The sequence below is a fragment of the Rhipicephalus microplus genome, chromosome 2 (genome assembly GCF_043290135.1).
Source record: "Rhipicephalus microplus isolate Deutch F79 chromosome 2, USDA_Rmic, whole genome shotgun sequence".
NCBI classification, from domain to species: Eukaryota; Metazoa; Arthropoda; class Arachnida; order Ixodida; family Ixodidae; genus Rhipicephalus; species Rhipicephalus microplus.
In genome coordinates this window covers 210898240-210917699 of record NC_134701.1, presented here as the reverse complement: position 1 = coordinate 210917699, position 19460 = coordinate 210898240, and the positions used below count along the sequence as shown (strand labels likewise).

At 45.5% G+C, this 19460-nt stretch overlaps 1 protein-coding gene across 1 annotated transcript; it reads left to right on the top strand.

Annotated features, from left to right (window-relative positions):
- The first annotated feature begins 985 nt into the window (after positions 1–985).
- Arl1 (ADP ribosylation factor-like 1) lies at positions 986–7281 on the top strand. The gene is made up of 6 exons (XM_037421613.2): positions 986–1117; positions 2042–2176; positions 3655–3736; positions 3860–3971; positions 5435–5613; positions 6952–7281. Exons 1-6 carry the CDS (start codon positions 1114–1116, stop codon positions 6980–6982), a joined length of 543 nt encoding a protein of 180 aa, XP_037277510.1. The 5' UTR covers positions 986–1113; the 3' UTR covers positions 6983–7281.
- The last annotated feature ends 12179 nt before the right edge of the window (positions 7282–19460 follow it).

Here is a 19460-nt window from a genome sequence, read left to right as displayed (position 1 = left end):
AGTACATCTGTTTTCATTTCCCGTCTTAATTAACTTCTCTTGAGAATACAAGTGTCTGGTTTGGTCTTGGAAATGCAGGCAATGAGGATGCGGCGCAAAAGTCTGCCCAATTAACAGGCTTTTTTTGTATTGAACTGTTGGTCACAAAATTTGTCATTTGGGTCAAAATTATAGTATAAGAATGCTGCATCGATAGTGCTTTGATCTCTGGACTTCATGAAACCTCTGTGTGTGAAGAACATACTATATTACAACTTGCTTGTCAAAAACAAAATTTTCAGCGAAAGTATGCCTGTTTTCATTGCATCCCCATAGGAAATGAGCTGCTCACTCATAGTTGCGTTGGCTGGTTTGTAAGTATGCCTGCCCTTCTGTGATAGACAACCATAAGTGATTGACGTCTCCGCAATGCCCTCAAGCTGACGTCAGTGTTAATTGGCAGCAAAAGGCACGCTGATTGCAAAGCGTCCAAAAATACTGCCTTAGGTGTGCGACGCCACACTTTGTAGAATTTTTCTGAAGGCCAGTTTTTATTTTTATTTTTAATCAGTTATTGAATTTGGCTGCACTCGGCACGTGTCATGGTGTCAGAGTCTATAAAACAAAATCTCTGTGGTACTTTTTTTTTTTGCCAGAAAAGTTGCATTAAATGAGAGTTAATGTCGGCATAACTTTGTTAATTTGAGCTAATGAACCGTATGTGTATAGCTGCCGGAAAATGAAAATTTCTTTGTTAGGTCGGGGAATACGTAAAATTACATTTCGTTTTATCGGGTTAAAGTTCATATACATGCTTATATACCAATGACTGATGTAGTACCAATCACTCGTATAAATATGTCCAGAGATATCTATTAGTTTATTGTGCTTTGGTTAAGCATGCCATAAGTGAGTTTTCATGAGTGTGAATCAACATTACAAAAAACAGTGTAATGTCGGTGGCGCCCTCTTATTAACGGGAACAGTTTACAAGGTGTAGTCGCGGGCGACGGCTTGGTCGGCTCTCGGAGCATGCGCAGTCTGCGAAGACACGTTTCACGCGGTAGGATTGCTTGTTTATATTACCATTAAACTGAGGTACCAGCTGCCTGCTGAACCGCTTTCCCGTTGAAAATGGGTGAGCCACTTCAACGAACTATTTGCGGTTCACTGTGTAGTGCACCTAACTTGACCTTCGGCCAGATGTCGAAGCCGATGAAAGCGTCAGGTTCCGAGTGCGTTAGGTTCCGAATGGGGATTCCCGGTCGAAAAGCTTTTATCTTAAATACAGTATAAAGCGACACACAGTGATGTCTAAGGACAGAAAGCAGGATGCCTCAATGCTGTACGTAGAACACCCCTCTGCGTGTGGATGGTCCTCACCATACGAGCGACATCGATTTGTGTCGCCGGGCCCATGGTGGTTTAGGAGTGCGCCGATGGCTTGACACTTGCCGTATCGCGCCTTGCGCACTACGCTGCCGTCGCATAGAACGGCACAGTTAGCATCTATTTGCTCATGTCGATTGCTAGCGGTTACAATTCTTAGTCGTACAACAGGACTCTCGCATTCGGCGAGGTCAGAATGTGAAATGCCGGGTCTTTGAACTGGCATTTCGCAAGTGAATGGGAACTGCAGTTAGGGACAAACGTAGCGTGCTTGCAGCGCTCGTAGATCACAATGTTTTGCCATACACTGGCTGTGTTAACAGGCCTCTTACGCGTGACCGATCGTCGGTTTCTATCGTCGAAGTCTCTCCACACTCTCAACATTCTGTGCAACTCTGCCTCCAAGAGCATGCCCAGATCTCTGTAGTCACAGTTTTACACTTGATCGTGGGCTACCGAAATATCGCTGTTTAACCACAAGTAATTCGGTCATTGAACCTTAAATTCTTAACAGCGAGACCGTACAGCTTTCGTACGAGCGTTTGCGTGGAGCTTTTTGAGAACCACCCATTGCAACCGTGTTTGAAACGTAGCTTCAGCTACAAGTATGCCGCGTGACAACACGTGCGTACTACTCTGGCAGCCAAATACGTTTGTTGTTATGTTGGAACAGGTGGGCTTCTGAGCTACTTCAGAGGCTTGCTGGGCAGTCGGGAGATGCGGATCCTGATATTGGGCCTGGATGGGGCTGGAAAGACTACCATCCTGTACCGGTTGCAAGTCGGCGAGGTTGTTACAACCATTCCGAGTGAGTCCAGCTGTTCTCGTTCTTGGAGCAGATGTTTTGTGTCTCGGTGGGTTATCGTGTAATCGACGGCTCGAGGGCATTGTGTGCTTCGTAAAAGGCGGGTACTTGATCGTGTAACAGTCGATTTCGTGAATGGGAACCCGCTTGTATAGCCGCAGCAGTGTTAGCCGCGCACACTTTTGCATTTATGCGCAGTTTTATTGTTAAAGCTTGTCATGTATGAGAGAGCCGCCTCCGTGGCGGTGTAGCGACTATTTTTCCTCATGGTCACTGTGTAGAGACAATGAAGTGGTCTTTAGCAAGTGCCCATACTTGGACTGTAAATAGGAATTTCTCGAAAGAGCTTTTACGCGTTATTCCTCAGCTGTTTGCCAAAAATAAAATACTGATGAACACTGTCACAAGTGTAAAAAAAAAAAAAACCTTTCCACTCTTGTCTCACACATGGGAGGATATAGTTAAGTCACGTTTATTACTAGGAGCCACTATTTCCTGGTGTCGCATTCGTGTGTGGCAGCTACAGAAATTGCCAGAAGGGAATCAGTTATGGCTTCACGGTGTTATGAATGATCCACCTACTTGTTAATGTAGCCAGAACTTGTTGGTAACAGCAAGCGTTATTATTCATTATTAAGGTGCTGGGGTTGTAAGTGTCACCATTTTTTTTATGAAGTTCATGCTGTTCCAATCTTAATTAAATGCTGTAAGGTCACCAATAATAAAATAATGCCACAGATGTGGCTACATCATGGAGAGAAAGGCCTGATGGTTGTATTGCACAACCCAGATAATAATTATTAAGCAGGCTTTTAAGTGTCCACAACCACACCGCTGAGCTGAAGAAGCAGTAGCAGAAATTATGAATTTGTTAATATATTGAAACATGTTGCAAGTACCGGATGTGTAAATTGACCAGCCCCAATTTCTCTCTAGGAAGTAATGGTAATCGCCGTTATTCTTTGCTTATAAAGGTCGAAATAGGCTGCCATAGCCACATTTACCAGCTGGGTTCATTAGCACATGTGTCTTGCATATCTGATCACATTCAGTTTCTAACCTCTCTCCCACACTGCCCCCTCTGATGACACTTTTGGCTCATTGAATTTGGGATGACCGCCACTGTAGCTGAGTTAGTAGAGCATCGGATGCGTTACTCGAAGGTCACAGGCTCGGTCCCTGCCCGCAGCAAGTTATTTTTTCGTCCTCCTTTCTTCCTTCACGTTTACATTTCATTTACTACTAGTAACATCCGTATACTATCTTTGGCATCATTGTCTATTAGTTATCATTAGCATTATGTCTCACAAAGACAAACGAGCCCTTGAATTTTCACTTCTTTCCTGTTCTCTGACTTGTAGCATAGGACCAGTGTCTCATCAGCCACCAGCATTTTTTTTTGTTTGTGTTATAGTATACAGGTCCTGAAAAACAGTAAATATTTATAATATTCGTTAACTTATTCCTACTCTCTCCTTCAGCTATTGGATTCAATGTTGAGCAAGTTACGTATAAGAATCTCAAGTTCCAAGTGTGGGACTTGGGTGGCCAGACAAGCATCAGGCAAGTCCTATTCCACTTGGCATTGTTACTTCAATCAGCTGTAATCATGTTCACATGTAGAATGCTCAGGTTTGCATTCAGCAGTCATACCTGATGTCACCATGCTTCTCTTTTTCATTCCAGGCCATACTGGCGGTGTTACTTTTCCAACACCGATGCCATCATATACGTTGTTGACAGTGCGGACAGGGACCGTATTGGCATATCTAAAGAAGAGCTAGTTTCTATGCTCGAGGTGAGTACGCCTTTTGTCTCATTGTGCATTCAATAGCAATCTTTGCTTCTTAGTTCAAAGTGATTACCGGTTCGGCCAACTGTGGCAAGGACTCATTGCTTGGGAAAGGCGTCCAAGAGTTGATGATGTCTGGCCGTCTTACGCATATCCTCCTGACTTCCGGGTTGGATTTTGGTCCACGGAATTTCCTGAAACTTTCACAACTAGGTGTGTAGGTGACGAAGATAAAAAGTGAAGCTTATTATTTCCGTTATGCCTGTGCTTTAGGTATGGCGTGATGTCCAACTAATTGGACGCTGAAACTTAATTAAAGCGTTAAGTAGTGGGCCTGAAGCAACACAAAGCAAGGTTACTGAAGAAAAGTGTGACAAATTCCGTAATAACTGCAAGTTTTTATTCAAAATTTAACAAATAATAAAAAACCAACAGAAAAGTGGACCTTAACTTTCGCCGTTTAACTTCTAGAAGATTGCTCTGTTCAACGCCACCATGTTTTCTTCTTTGTTTCGCGATCTTCTGGCGCAATTTCGACAAAACTTCATGGAGGGCGCCAGTAGATGTCCAAAATATTGGACAAGTGGTTTTTGAGGAAGAAAACATGCTGAGATCTTTGTAGTGATGGGGTATTTCATGTCCAATATTTTGGACAAATCGCCATAGCTGGAACTCAGGAGGATATATCATTTGCAGGTTCTTGTATATTCAGTAATGTTGCAAAAACCATCGCCCAAAGCCAACAGGTAGTGCAGTTATGGAGAGTTGGGGGGAACTGACTCGTTTTTTAACGAAGTAGCTTGTAAGTTCGGGGGATCACGAAGCTGTGTGTATTCCTCGTAGTAAAGAGGAAGGAAGTTTGAGTAGAAGAAAAGACAGTGTGTTGGTAATTTTTCTGGAGGCAAGTTGCCTTTTCGTGCCAGAATTAGTGAGTGCTCCAAGCTTTAATGTCTGTCTGATGGTGACCTAAGTAAGTGTCTAGATATTCAGTTTCTTGGATTACTGTTGTGTCAAGGCACGACTAGTTATTTCATCTGATCTAATGAATAAACGGGAAGAAATGGGCAAGCAGCAAGCCTTGAATGTTCAAGCTTCATAATGTCAATTTTCTTGAATGAAAAATGTGCACTGACAATAGTCTCAAAACAGGATGTGTAAACTGGAGCACTTTGTTGCGCCTGACTTAATAAGTCTGCTGAGGCCCCACTCAAAGGACCAATGTCTGACAGCTGTTCACCTCCGCGACTAAAGAAATAGTTCTTCTCATGCACTTTGCGATGTTCTCCGAAGGCTAGGTCACCACCCATCTGGCTCGTCACTTCAACATAGAGTGCGCGCCATTGGCGCAGGCTTGTGTGCATGCGCCTTTAAAGAGGAAATGCCGCGAACTATTAAATCTTTATTTGGCTATCGCTAATTTTGCTCAAGTGGCAATACCCCTTTCCACATTTGTTCATCTTGTGTGGCAGGAAGAAGAGCTGAAGAAGGCGATCCTTGTCGTTCTCGCGAACAAGCAGGACTTGGACGAAGCTATGACAGTGTCCGAGATTCACACGGCACTCGGTCTAGATGCTCTGAAGAGCCGCACATTTCAAATATTCAAGACCTCTGCACTCAAAGGGAATGGACTAGACGAAGCCATGGAATGGTGAGGAGTTTTTCACTGTTGGTTTTCATATTGCTGCTATTATTTTAATTGCTTTCATAGAAGCGGTGTCGTTTAAACGCTTCTGTTCATCTGTTGTAGCATAGCATATTTTGTACCAACACTGGATAAAAATACAGAAGCATTATTCAACAAAAACTCTGTTCTTTGTCTTGCTTTCATGGCGCAGCAGACATGATTCACACCTTGGCACGAGGAGCCAGCAACAGAGGGAGCAGGATAGAATAGAAAAAGCGTCCTAGTGTTGCAGAATATTGCCAAGCTAATTTTATTTTGATTGGCAGTAGATATGTGCACGTGTGTGTGTGTGTGTGCACGCACGTGCCTTCATTTCTTTCTGTCTTTGCGTGCCCTATAAGAAAACTTACTAGAGATGAGCTACCAACAAGCTCGCATCTTTCGTGGGCAGTAGCACAGCCAGAAGAGTGGTTCAGAGAGTTCAACCCCCTCCTGCCTCCCCACCCCCAAGCATAAGTAAACATACATAAAGTGTGGGACCCCCCCTCCCCCCGCAAAGAAAAAGATTTCTGGATGTACCTTTGTCTATGACTATCGAACACTAAGAGTATTAAGCAAAATCAAAATTTTCATTGTGCTTTTAGTCTTGAAGCCTTTTACGTCTGCTTGTGTACATTCACAGCAATGGCACAAGAATGTTACCTACATGCCACTCCACCAAATAATCTTATTTTTTTCTTTATCAATGCTAATGTCTGCTTTTTAGTTATGAACAGTAGGTCTCTAGGACTATGTATTCCATTTGAGGTCCTGTTCATTCATCACAGTAGAATGTGCCTCATTAGAACAAGATTTCAAATGTTAATTGCTAATTTTGGTTTATACATGTAGCTAGTGACTGTGTATAGTACAGGAAAAACAAAATGAAGGAGGCCTCATGTTATCTGTTACTTCTGTTATGCATTATATGCTGCAAATATGTTCAGCTATAAGTGGTACTTTATCACAATGGTTTTATTTAGAAAAGCTCTAAGTAGACTTTCCTGCTATTTACATTGCCCTTTTTAATCACCTTCTAGTACTGCTTGCTGGTGCATTAGTTTGGGCTTGTGCAGTAGTAATAAAAGACGTATTGCCAAAGCTATGACCACAGAAAGAACACAGACGGGATGGGTGCTTGTCCTGTTAATGAGGCATTTCTGTGGTTGCGATTTCTGTGCCAAGCCAGTTATCTTTCGTGTTATACCTATACTCAAGTCTGCTTACTTGCTTGCCAAATACTGTTTCTGCAGCATGTGACATGAGCATAGGAGTGAGCCTGCTGAACCGTCGATGTAGCAAAGCCATTTTTCTCCCTTACAGGTTATCAAATGCTCTGACCAACAACAAGTGACCGACGATCAAGCAAAAAACGAGGCTTCAGCCATGCCAGTTCACCGTCATTGTCATCTCAAAAAGTGCGCGTTTGTCGAGAAATGCGAGAGAGAACAGTTCCCCAGGCTGCCCACAAAAATATGCGAGGAGCGCAGGAAAACTGGCTACGTGCAGCATGGCGTCAAGACTCGCGGCCATGCTTCCAAGCCACGTGTGGACTTTGGTGCACATCGGGAAGAGGGCCTTGGAGTGTGTCGCTTCGCCGCCATTCCCCATCTCTAGTCTGTGCCCAAAAAGCAAGGAGAGCCGCAGTTTGTGCTTTTGTCCCCTTGCAGCAGAAAGCTCCTCAGTAGCCCCAACATGTCGGAAACATTCCTGGCTGGCTGGTTGGTCGATTTATTTTGTATCTTCTGGTTAGGTGACTGTGTTATTGAAACTTCTTTTTCTTTGTGCGTGTGTCTCTGTTTTTTAAATTCAAGATAAAGCTAAGCATTTTCTTCTTGGGCTGCTGCCTGCTCATTCGTTTTAAGTAGCAGCTTGCTTGTAGTAAGACTCGCTCGTTGAATCGTATTGTCCCCTGCCTAAAGGAATCGACATAATAGTTCGTGAGAGGGCAGAGTCAAAAAACTTATGAAATGGTGAAGAGATTCAGATGCATTTTTTCTTTGCGAGTGGATTGGTCAGTTGACCATTCGCAGAGTGCCGCGTGCCTTTGAAAAGGTGTCTGAACTACTGTGCTTCACATTCTTTAAATTAAAGCTTGCAAAAGCGTGCTCTCATTGTCTAATTTTGTGTAGACATGCCCGACTAGCGCTGTTGTCCATCAGCTGTGCCCATTCCTGGTCGTTTCAAGACGATAAGGTAAAACCCTTCTCAGGAAAAAAAAACATCGTTTTCTTTTTAGTGCATTGAAGCCCTCAGCTGGAAGATTAAGTAGACGTATATGCACCAGTAGCTGCGGTTGCTTGGTGTTGAAAAGCTGTACAATTGTACGAGCTTCGTTGTCTCCTGTCTAAAATATGTGCAAAAACAGATTACAACATTGATTTGTCGAATGCTTTAAAGGGCCCCTAAACTACCCAAGGGTCTGAAACTTAGTCTTGGTGTTGCAGTTGTGCGCGAGTCTGCAAGGAACACGTAGCCATGAGAATTTTTTCGTAATGATGCCATAATTACGGAGTTATACACATTTGATAATACAAAAGACCCTCATTTGTTTCACTCTTTCCTGCGATATGCTCGGTTCGTCAGCTCGTCTCTCCTGGCAGAGTGCTCCTTCTTACCGTGCGAAGTCAAAGAGTGGCAAGTGCTGCCACGTTTGGCATTGTTGATTGTGACAACATTCTGAACTTGATGTTCACGTTTGCTTGAAATGTTGGAAAATTATCAGAGATTGTTTTGTGGCCCTTTAACGTATTACTTGCTTCTTCCCTGTGACTTCATTGGTGATGCTGCTTCATAATAATGCTGTCTATGGCACATCACAAGACACATCTGTGCAGCTTTATATTTATTAGCGTACCATTTTCGTTGACTATTTTCTGGTCAGCTCTCTTATGTCTGATGTCTCAGATAATGTTTTAGATAATTTGCCTCTCTGCATCTTTGTACTTCTTGATTATTCTGTGCGTAATATTGCATTCACTGTTTAGGCAAGCACTCGTGTGTATGCTGATAACGTATGGAAAGGTTTACTAAAGTTAGGGATTGCATTCAAGTGTGGTACCATAAAACCAAATATCCATATGTTTCTTTAGATTTATTTGAGGTATAAAAAGCAGAATTGACATGGCATAGTGCTCTTTGCTTTTAGCTAACTAAAGGGCCTTGAAATGTCATATTCTCTGGGGCTGTTTTAAAAGCAACTCTCAAAAATATTCTTTTCCCTTGTCTCAAAAAGACAGCCTTGTTCATCTGTCTAGCTTAAGACAAGCAATGTTAGACCATGAAATGTTCCCATTAATGTCCTGCCAATATGCACGGGAAGGTGTTAAGTTACAAGCTTAGTGAATATATTTTATTTCATTTTGGCACAGCTGTGGACAGACATTGGGTACACTATTTACCAGAAAGCAAATAATTTCTAATCTTTGACTGGTCTAGAGCCGTAAACAAATGAAAACTTCATAAAGTTCGCAATGTTTTGACACCTTAGCTTTTGTAGGAAAGATCACGTTGGCCGCTAAGTATGCGAGCTTTGTGCTATTGATGTGCTAACCGGAAGTAGTTAGTGAGATGGAGGATGACTAGTGTAGTGGAATGTGCGCGCATGAAGTGATTGGTTGATGCAGATAATCACACGAAAATGGGAACCTGCAAGCTATGTTAGTACGCATGTTTCTTTTTTCAAGCGCACACCCATGCAAAAGTCCCATCCAGAGTTTAATGCATATGTCATTTAAAGGCAGCCGGGAATGTGAATAAAACCTTTTTGTAAATGAATGTTTTATGTAATTGCCAGTGTTGCTTGTTGGTTGTAAAATAGTTTTGTTCATATGAAGTTTTTGATGTGTCTGACATCTTGAACTCATATCATTACATTATATCAGAGTGGCATTACATTTTCTGTACACGCTATGTGTTAGCGTGTGATGTAGAGGTCGGTAACCTTTTGAAGCGTAGGGTCGAATTGCATGAAGCTGACACGTTGGGGGCTGGATGACCAAATGAGGGGTGGTGGTGGTGGTGGGGGGGGGGGGGGGACCTTGTAGGCAAAGAGAAAAAATTCGGAGAATGGACAGTTTGCAAAAATTTATTATGCATACGTGGGCAAGTTTGTATTGAACCAGATAGCATCGAGCACAGACTAGCTGGCAAAATGTTTGTTCCATTCACCATCAACACCTACCTTTCTTTTATTTCGTTGTTCCCATTCTCTTGTTGCATGTGGGAAACGTACAGTTAAGTGTGACATTTCTGCAGTGTTCTTTGAAAAGCCTTGGTGGTGCTCCCGCCCCTTCATTAGAGTGTGGGTGTTCTTGGAGCTAGAAAAGCAGTCTGGGAATGAGAGTTCTGATAGCAAAACATTGCTGTAGGAAAGCTAACTTACAGATGTTTTTAGAGCGTACTGATGCAGTCGGGGGGGGGGGGGGGGGTCTGCTCATAGAACTAGAGCCATACAGTCTCGGGGAGATGTCAAGTAGAGTAGCTGGAGCTGATGACCAAAACATTTAATTGCAATTTTTAAATTGTCAAGGTAGCATTATCACACGACTGTTGTTAACATTATGGAAGCTTTTGATAGAAGCTTGATGGGAGCTTCTGGGAACTTGTCTGGAGCGTCTGATTGCTCGCGTTTCATGGCCCGATGTTCCCAGTATTCCCTGCAGAGAGAAATAATGGAGGCCAGCTCAGTCCAATGAAAACACCTTCATCTCTGCCTCTAAAAGCGGGAAGGTGAAACACTGCCTTCTTCTCAACCCAGGCCCCGCCGCGGTGGTCTAGTGGCTAAGGTACTCGGCTGCTGACCCGCAGGTCGCGGGTTCAAATCCCGGCTGCGGCGGCTGCATTTCCGATGGAGGCGGAAATGTCGTAGGCCCGTGTGCTCAGATTTGGGTGCACGTTAAAGAACCCCAGGTGGTCTAAATTTCCGGAGCCCTCCACTACGGCGTCTCTCATAATCATATAGTGGTTTTGGAACGTTAAACCCCACATATCAATCAGGCACGCCCTGTTTGTCCCATGGTGAGAGAGAAAACACTGCACAATACTCAATGCACACAGCACAGCACGGAGACATTGGGTCCTACGTACAGATCGACTCTGTAGTCCATTAGAGTGATGAGTGTGTGGTGCCAGGCAGGCCACGGTTTGTGGGAAACGGCGGCATGAAGGCACCACAGAAAACAAGGGAAACGCACCCGAACACAGATATCACACGCTTGGCTTATTGTTCGGCACACTCTGACAAACAAAACCGTGCAGAAATGACCACCCTTTCCAAGCCGCTTAGACTGTAAAAAGCCCTTCTTAGACTGTCACTCGGTCGAGCACATTCAAAGGGTTTTACGAGGGGAGACGACTCTGCTACAAACTTCGAAGTACTGCTGTCGTGTTGTCGCTGCTTTTGGCGCATCTCTGGGAGCACTGACCAGGAACAAATCGGGATAGGCTCTGCCGCAATGTCTCACAGGTCCAAGTGACGCCAAGCCAGGAAAGCGGATCATAACAGTACGCAAGGGGCCGCCCACTATTTTGCAGAGTCCATTGACAATAGTCTACAAAACTGACATAAATCTTGGCCAAATGCTGGCCAAGTGGGAAGATGGGGGACAATGCCAACTGCAAGGCATCTTTCTTTGTTTCTGCTTTCAGATAGAATATGAAAGGGGGAGAGGGGCATGGCTCTGCCCCACGGGCCCTATGGTTGCTGACCCCTTTGCTACATGGTTGGGATAGGGACTTCCTCAATATTAGCTAAGATGCTTGTCTTGCTCTTTGACTGGTCTGCTTGGTAATGTGTTGGTTCTGCGGCCGCACATGTTCTATATCTGCCAATGGCAAAAAGGTGTTTTAGATGAGAATTCATTCACTGCGGTCTGGAATAAATGCAAAGCATACTTTGAAATCTTACAAAGTGAGAACTATAAACAACAGTTCGGCATCTGCTGCCAATAGTGCTGTGTTCTCATTAAAAGACAATTTCATTCTGTTTGAATGAAATTATGAATCATTCTGTTTGAAGAATTTTGAATCTTGCCATTTGAAGTGCATACCACAGAGAAAAGAAAAAAAAAAATATGCTGCCAGCGATGTAGGCAGAAATTTTATAGCGAAAGCTGTTATGGAAATCACAAGTCTCGCGTGCACCGTAGTTGTCTGCTGCCAGTGTCCATAACCACTATCACGCAGAGCGATAAAAAGCTAAGTAAATAAAAAGCACCAAGGACACAATGGTATTCAAACCTGGGTCCCCTGCGTGCCAGCCCAGTATTCTACCACTGAGCTACGCAGATGCTTGGAGCGCGCTCAGCGGCAAACTGACCCTAGGTAGGCTTCATGTCGTGAAAGCGCATTACTGTGTGTAATGAAGCTTGTAGAACAGCAAAGGCACAACCGTGCGTCACACAATGCGAATAGCATTACGAGTGGGTCGTCGAATGGTACAACCCCATTTGAATCGCCCTAGGCCTAATTTTTTATTGTCATCAGCGACAGCATTAAAACAAAAATACACAAGATTTCTTGCAAGTGTGTAGCGGATACCGCGCTTCTCCTGAGAATGAGGAAGGATGGCATAGTGAATGCCTCCCTACTACACAAAAATTGTGATTTATGGCATATTGGGTATCCCAAAAATGTGTGTGTAGCAGTTACCCAAATATATAGTGTTTAAAAAATTAGGGAGTTTTAGAATAACGTTTGCCCCACCTAGGAAACAATCTAGGAGGGTCAAACGTTTTTCTAAGACTTCTATGGTGCCCGCAACGCCCACAGCACCTGCAAACATTATTCTAAAACTCCCTATTATGGACCATCTCCCCGAAGGGAACCCTGATTGGATGGTAAGCAGCAGCGGTGCACACGGCATTGTCCCGGTTGAAACGGACGTCGACGTGGGTGCTGGAAGAACGATTTGAAGCGAAACTCGGTGTAGCGTTTACTCGAGTAAACGTTTGTTTCAAACGGAAAGATACGGGAGGTGGGACGCGTTGAAGACGCTTGCGCTCGGCTTCCTTGGCTCGCGTCTCGTCGGTGTAACCCGCGCGCCGTCTGTATTCTCGAACGCGATCAGTGTTCGATCTTTACTCGCACCTCGTCGGCGTTGACGTCGCCATTCGCGAACGCAACCAGCTTCGCTAACGCTAAGTACGTGCACACTAGCGGAAAGCATGCCGCGACGGTGTCTTGCCCGTCGGCGGGATCGCGCGGCAAGCAGAGGCGCGCTGTCCACGCCATGAGATTCTCGAGGCGCGCGCACCCTCCGGCTTGCGGCTTTCCTTGGACAGATAGAGAGAGGAGGCGCGGGTTTGTTGATGCTTACGTGAGTAGTGTTATGGTGCCTAGTAGTGGGCTTGATCAACACCACCTAGGTGGTGATCAACACCACCTAGGACGCACGGAAACATGATATTGTGCACCAGGAAGCAGATGATAGCGACCGAAGCGATCTTCAAGAGTGTCAGTTTGAAATTTTCCCAGCAAGACATACTTGAACTTCAGTTCTTCTAAACAGTACCGCGACAGCTGTCCGTCCCGACAATGTGTCAAAATGTGACAGCTTTGTGACGAAGTCAGCCTCGAGGAAATGGAGTTCACAGACCTGCGCCAAGCATTACAGTGACTTAATTACTTTCATACGAAACGGGCTAATGGGAACTTTGACGCGAGCCTGAATATTTCTGTTCTATTTTACCGCACTGCCCTACCTGAAGCGCGACAAAACTACCATCACCACTCACGATATTCGCTCCGTTCAACAGTAACAGAGCCAGAACACCAGTAATGCGATAGAGCCGGTAAGACAAATTTCAGCAGTTTCTCACCTTGAAGTGTATGCTTGGTGTGAAATCCTTTCGTGGAATCCTTTGTGGAAAATCTTTTCGTGGAACACGCACTTTGGGACCACTGTCATAATTGTCGCGGCATTTGGGAACACAACAACGTCCCATGTGGCACTGATCGATGTGTAATCACATGCTCACAAACGCAACACCAATAAAATAGGACACGTGGGAACGGACGAAGACTCGGAGTAGTGCTATGCAGCACCAAGCCTAACGCAGTCTAACCAGCGAAGCAGGTAGCGATGAAAGGCCAACCTGTCACGGCTTGTCCGCCGCTCGGGGTAAAAAAGTGCGCAAGGTCACCAACACCACCGCCTGAGCGACGCGTCCTCGGCCACTGGACACTCGGACAACTAGCGTGACGTATGCCGTCTGGAGAGAGCGGTATGAACGGGCCTTGTGAATAGTCTAGGTAATGTTGGCTTGATCGTTGCGAGCGGTGGAGACGGAGAAGCGAGGGAGAACTGACGCGCAGTATGCGTGTGGCAGGCGAAGGAGAGGGACGTCACCGCACACTGCTAGGAGGGCGTGAGCTACTTGGCACCGCTCGAACCCTGCGGCGAGGGGAGTGGTTCGAATGGAGGGACAGCGTTATACAGGCTAGTCAAGGAGCTGTTTCTCATCTAAAAAAAACCTCGGAAAGGCCGCTCTTCCAGCTTTTGCTGTGACTGTGCTGTGCATTCCGCACAGGCCTGGCGGCTTTTTTGTAGTGGGGCAGGGGCGCACCCACTTCCTTGATCTCAAGTGAAAGCCGGGCAGGCAAAGGTAATTGAGCGTCTTGTGTAAAAAAATAGCAACCTGGTTGATCCCTCCGTCACAGGAACCGGTAAAGTAAAATGAGTCTTTACAGAAGTAGTTAAATGTACATTGATATGGGGGAGCCTGCACAATGTCTACTGGTGTTTGGCAGCTACAACACCACTTAATTTGGATGCATCCATCCACGTTCACGCTCAGTCATACATCTACGTCCTGACGACTAATGTCCATCATTACTGATTTAACAAACCCTTCAGGTCATAAATGCTTGTTGTAGCTATAGTAGTTAACGGTGAGAGTGAAACCAGAGAAAGCGATCTGACAGCCTGAAGAGCGTGCCTGAGTGGACGCACACGCTAAGGTCGCCTACTAGCGGCATGTTGGAGTTATTGAACAGCACTGTCCGACCAAAGAAAAACGCACCGCGCTTCGTGTCTTCTCTTTGGTCGGTCACGATTGTTTGTATTTTACATTGTGGTTCAGGCAAAGCAGGCGCGTTCTGCAGGCAAGGAGATTTGTTCAAGAATCGGTGCGTTCCAGAGGTTGCACAGCTATGTTTGGTATGGATGGATTCTCTGAGCGACGCCGACACTTTGGGTAAGGTCGCAACCTGGGGGCGTGTTAAGGCGTTGAGCGAATTGCACCTCTCCTATTGGAAACATGCCGAATGGAACGGACATTTAGAAACGACGCGTTGAAGGAGCTAATCCTGGACCCCATGGTCATGATGAATTACTGCACTTTACCAAGAACGCTTTAGAGGACAGAGGTAGATATAAAAGGCTTATTTTTATGTGTACAAAGTATGTAATAAAGAAATGGTTTGACCGTGCCGCAGCAGTTAGCGTGCCCGGTATCTTGTCGCAGACCCGGAGGTCATGGGCATCGACTCCCGCTGACGGAACCTTTTGTCTTCTGATCATGCGTATTTTTTTGGCGTCGATTTCGTGACGGAAATACTTCACTGAAATCTTGGTGGACCCGGCATAAAACACTTCCATGTTAAAAAACGGGCTGTTAATCCATGGCTACGCCACTGCTTGTCTCATTCATGGTTCGAGCTACCCGACTTGGAAATGGCTAGAAACATTGTGAATTTCGCACATTTCCCTCGGTCTAGTCTTGTCCACTATCGTTACTCTATTGTGATATAAAGAAAAATGAAGCGTCATCATTGTTCGCGAGGAGGTTGCTATATTTCCGGCGCTTCTGAGTGTTTTGCAGATAAAAAAAAATGCTTTCTTGTCGGATTCTGGGCATGAAGACTAGTCAAATGGCAAAATGCGGTGAAACCTCAATTTAAAGGTTCTCTCACCAGGTTTTAGCTCAACAGACAGTTACATCTCTAAGATCAGACGTCGACCGAGGGGCTGGAATATGGTGGATAAACTGGAAGTTTAATCTCGTTACCTATTCATTTTACGTGTGTGCCTGAATACACATCTACACCAGCGTTCGCCTCTTGCCCCACCTTCTACTCTATCTTTTTTTGAGCATTGCTGTCTAGGTTCACACGCTCTCCGTAAAAATGGGGAAGCTATGACTGGTTTAATTTATGCGTCGTGCTGCACCGTTGGCGACACACTTGGGCTACACCGTTGGCTACCCACTTAGGCTGCACCGTAGGCTACCCATTTAGGCTACACTATTGGCTACACACTTAGGCTACACAGTGTTTTCACTGTGTAGCCTAAGTGTATCATACACACCGGGCTCCGTATTTTAGGATTAGTCATGGGGCTCGGTGAATGAATGAAACCACGTATTCCACTTTGTTTGCGCCGAGAGCGCTGCGGTGGACAGTTGGGGCTCGGTGTGCCACCCCCTGGATACGCCACTGCTGTCGAGTTATGGTCCTATCTATCTATACTGGTCTTTTCACACATATATCAATGCTCCATAGCGTTCATAGGCCACCTCAATATTTATTGATCAGAGGCGGTAGTTTGAGGAAAAGGGTGCCATCTCACCCCCACACACCAAAACTCTTTCACGAAAAAGTTTTTGCAAAAGAAAGATCTCGTATGTGTCGCGTATTTTATAAAAATGTTCATGCTATAGTATACATTGAAACCACAGATAATTCATACTTTCAGGTACAACACCGAAATGCGTACCGTGTAGCCCCTATTATGCAAGATATTGGAGTCAAAAAGCTGTGACACCACTATCGAAACAATCTACACATCTCCGCGAAGTAAATCATGACAAGTGGGCGAAGCACTGGAAATCGTTCTTACCGTAAATAACCCGCGACACTGCCCACTCGCGCATCTAAATGTGTGACAACGCGTGTGTGTAGTATATGCAATGTGTTATTGCCGTACTGCTTGTTCCCGAGCTCTCACTTCCGGGATAGCTTACTGCCTGCCTAAACATTGAGCCTCTGGATTTCGCGCTCTCGTCGGCGTTGCCGCTTTGTCCTTCGTGGGTGAGACAGCTTTCATGGTCGTTTTTTTTTCATCCATGGCAGAAAGATGTGTGGTCTGGAAATCGCTTATTGTTCATTGTCATGGATACTTAGCATGTGCTGTGCCGTGATGGCAGAATATGTGGTTTGAAACCCGCTTATTATTCAGCGTCATCGTCATCACCGGACAATGAACGGGAGCCTACATCCTGAGGTGCTTCGCCCCTAAAATATTATTCGACGGTACACCGGATTCGTGAGTCGACTCACTCGGGCTCAGTCAGACTCGGTTCAAACCGCAAGTCTGAGTGAGTTTGGCTGAGTAATCTGTTGGTGCGTCTGAGTCCGTGTGAGTTCTGTTGAAAAGAAGTTTAGTGAGTTCGGGTGAGATAGATTGAGCAAAGTTTTGGTGTGTCTGACTCTAAGTGAGCCGTCAGAGCAAAATATATTTTTGAATGAGTCTGAGTGAGCTCTGATTTTTTGCTGACCTATGTGTGAGACCAGGTTACTTTCCTTCTAAAGGCACGCTGGAGATTAATAAGAAAGAATCTAGTGCACCTTCCCACCAATAATTAATAAAATATTTCAAAGAAGCTGCGCACCGATCGCAAGTGTAACGTCTGTTACCTCTAAGTAGAGTTATTCCAGAAAAAATCCAAGGCAGTTTTCTCAGTCTTTCTCCTAAAGCATCACCCTGAAAGTCAACATATCGGCTAGCTCTTGCACCGAAGGGAAGAATTCGTATTTTCTGTTCCTTCTTTTTTTTCCAGCAAGTCCAAAAGCTATTTCTAAAATTCTGCAATCTTACTGTTATCGAAAAAAAATGAAGTCAGTTTCACTCGGAACACTGTTTCGAAATGAACCTTTATTTCTCTCTCTCTCACCGAAAGTGGTGAAGCAAAAGAATGCGATAGTAGCAGTATGGAATATCTCTCGAAGAACAACAAATGGAAATGATAGCAAAGTCAGCAGATCAATACATGCAGTGCGCGTCTCAAGCACAAAGAAAACACAAAAAGAACATCCATAGTACAAGCGCGAACCAACAAGTGTCACAGTTTTGACTTTACTATGTTGGAACAGCGCACTCCTTTCGCTCTATAGCGAGCGAAGTGATCTTCGTGCGCTAACTTCACACAACCTTTCCGGTGAAAGCACACACACACACACACACACACATATATATATATATATATATATATATATATATATATTGCCACCTACTTCTAGTAGTGGGTCGTATGCCAAGGGGAAGGCTCGATGATGCCGTCGTCAAGCATTTCTCGAAAGTGCGTACGAATGGCTTCTCGTTCCTTCGCTGACACGCGGTAAGGTTGTTGGTGCACTGGGCGGGCGTCGTAAGTGATGATTCTGTGTCTAGTGATTGAAGTCTGGCGCACCTTAGAAGAAGCAGCGAAGCATGACTTGAATTCAAGCAAGAGTTTTTGCAGTGCTGTCTGGTTTTCTGGTGTGAGGTTAGAATTAATATCTACATTGCGTCCTACGAGAAGCAGATGGGAACGGTTCCTAATTCATCTGCAAACGCTAACGAAGTGCCACGGAAAAGGTGTCGGTGTTCGTTGCTGAAATTTGTAACGAGCAGTTGAGGTCGGCCATCACGTAGCTGTATGATACTCCTAGGCACACAAACACCTCGAGTCAGCAGCTGTTCAAAATTACTTTCTGCAATCGCTTTACCATTTCACAATCCACAGCATGTGACGTCTACTATAACACTGGCTCTTGGAGGAAGTGTTATACTTTCAGCAGAAACACGAAGAACGTTGGTACGTTGTTGGTCGTCCTGCTTGTCGATTTCTCGGTCGGTTGAGAAGGTGATGCGATTCTCTTGAAGATCAATGACAGCTCCATACTCCTGCAGGAAGTCAACACCAAGAATAACGTCGCGTGAACATTCACGGAGCACAAGGAAACTTCCTACCAAAGTATAACCGCAGACCCGAACTCTACTCTTGCAGGTTCCAAGCGGAGAGACGGTGTGGCCACCAGCCGTTCGAATCACGGAGCCATGCCAGGGCGTGATTACCTTCTTTAGTAGTCTGGTCGTTTTCCCGCTTAGTATCGAATAGTCAGCCTTGGTATCAACTAAAGCACCTGCTGCATAGCCGTCTATCAGCACCGGTATATCCAGAGAAAGCCGCACATATCGCTCAGTCGAATCTACACCCTTTACTGTTAGCGTCGATCGGAGGTCTTCAGCACGTCGACTGCCAGTGACTTCGCCTCCAAGGGTCACTTGCGTTAGCTTTCCCGGCGGGGACTGGGGGACCGTGCGCCAGCATGGCGCTGTGGCGAAGATGAAAAGCGCCTCGGCGACGGTGAGTGCGGCTGCCGTCCAGAAGGCGGTGTCATGCGCTGTTGAGCCAGGTAGTCCTCGATGTCCCGGGGTCGCTGGCCATACCGAGGAGGCGCTGAATATACTGAAAAGCCGCGCAGCCCGAGGCACCGGTATGGACACTGGCGGTACAAATGGTCCGCTTCACCGCAGTGGAAGCACAGAGGTCGGCGATCAGGAGTGCGCGAAACATCAGATTTCCGAGGCGAAGAACGTCTGTCGTCAAGGTAGTGTGCTGGTTGTTCCGCAAGATGCACAGGGCTGGCGTAAACGAGGGGGGGGGGGGGCGTGCGTGTGTTCTCGTAGTACCGTAGAGGCTGCGCCGACTGAAGTGAAACCGTAGGAGGTGCCTGAAAAAAACAGCGGGGAAGAGAAAGCTGGGCGCTTCAAGGCTTCCGCATAGGTCGCACGGTGGTATAGTCAGCCGGGGCGGGTGTGGCGTTATCCAGACTCACAAGGTCACGAA

Excerpts from the sequence above, each read along its gene's own strand:
- Arl1 (XM_037421613.2), top strand. Across the intron at positions 2,177-3,654 it reads GGTTGTTACAACCATTCCGA|CTATTGGATTCAATGTTGAG; the intron begins GTGAGTCCAGCT and ends TCTCTCCTTCAG. Across the intron at positions 3,972-5,434 it reads AGCTAGTTTCTATGCTCGAG|GAAGAAGAGCTGAAGAAGGC; the intron begins GTGAGTACGCCT and ends CTTGTGTGGCAG.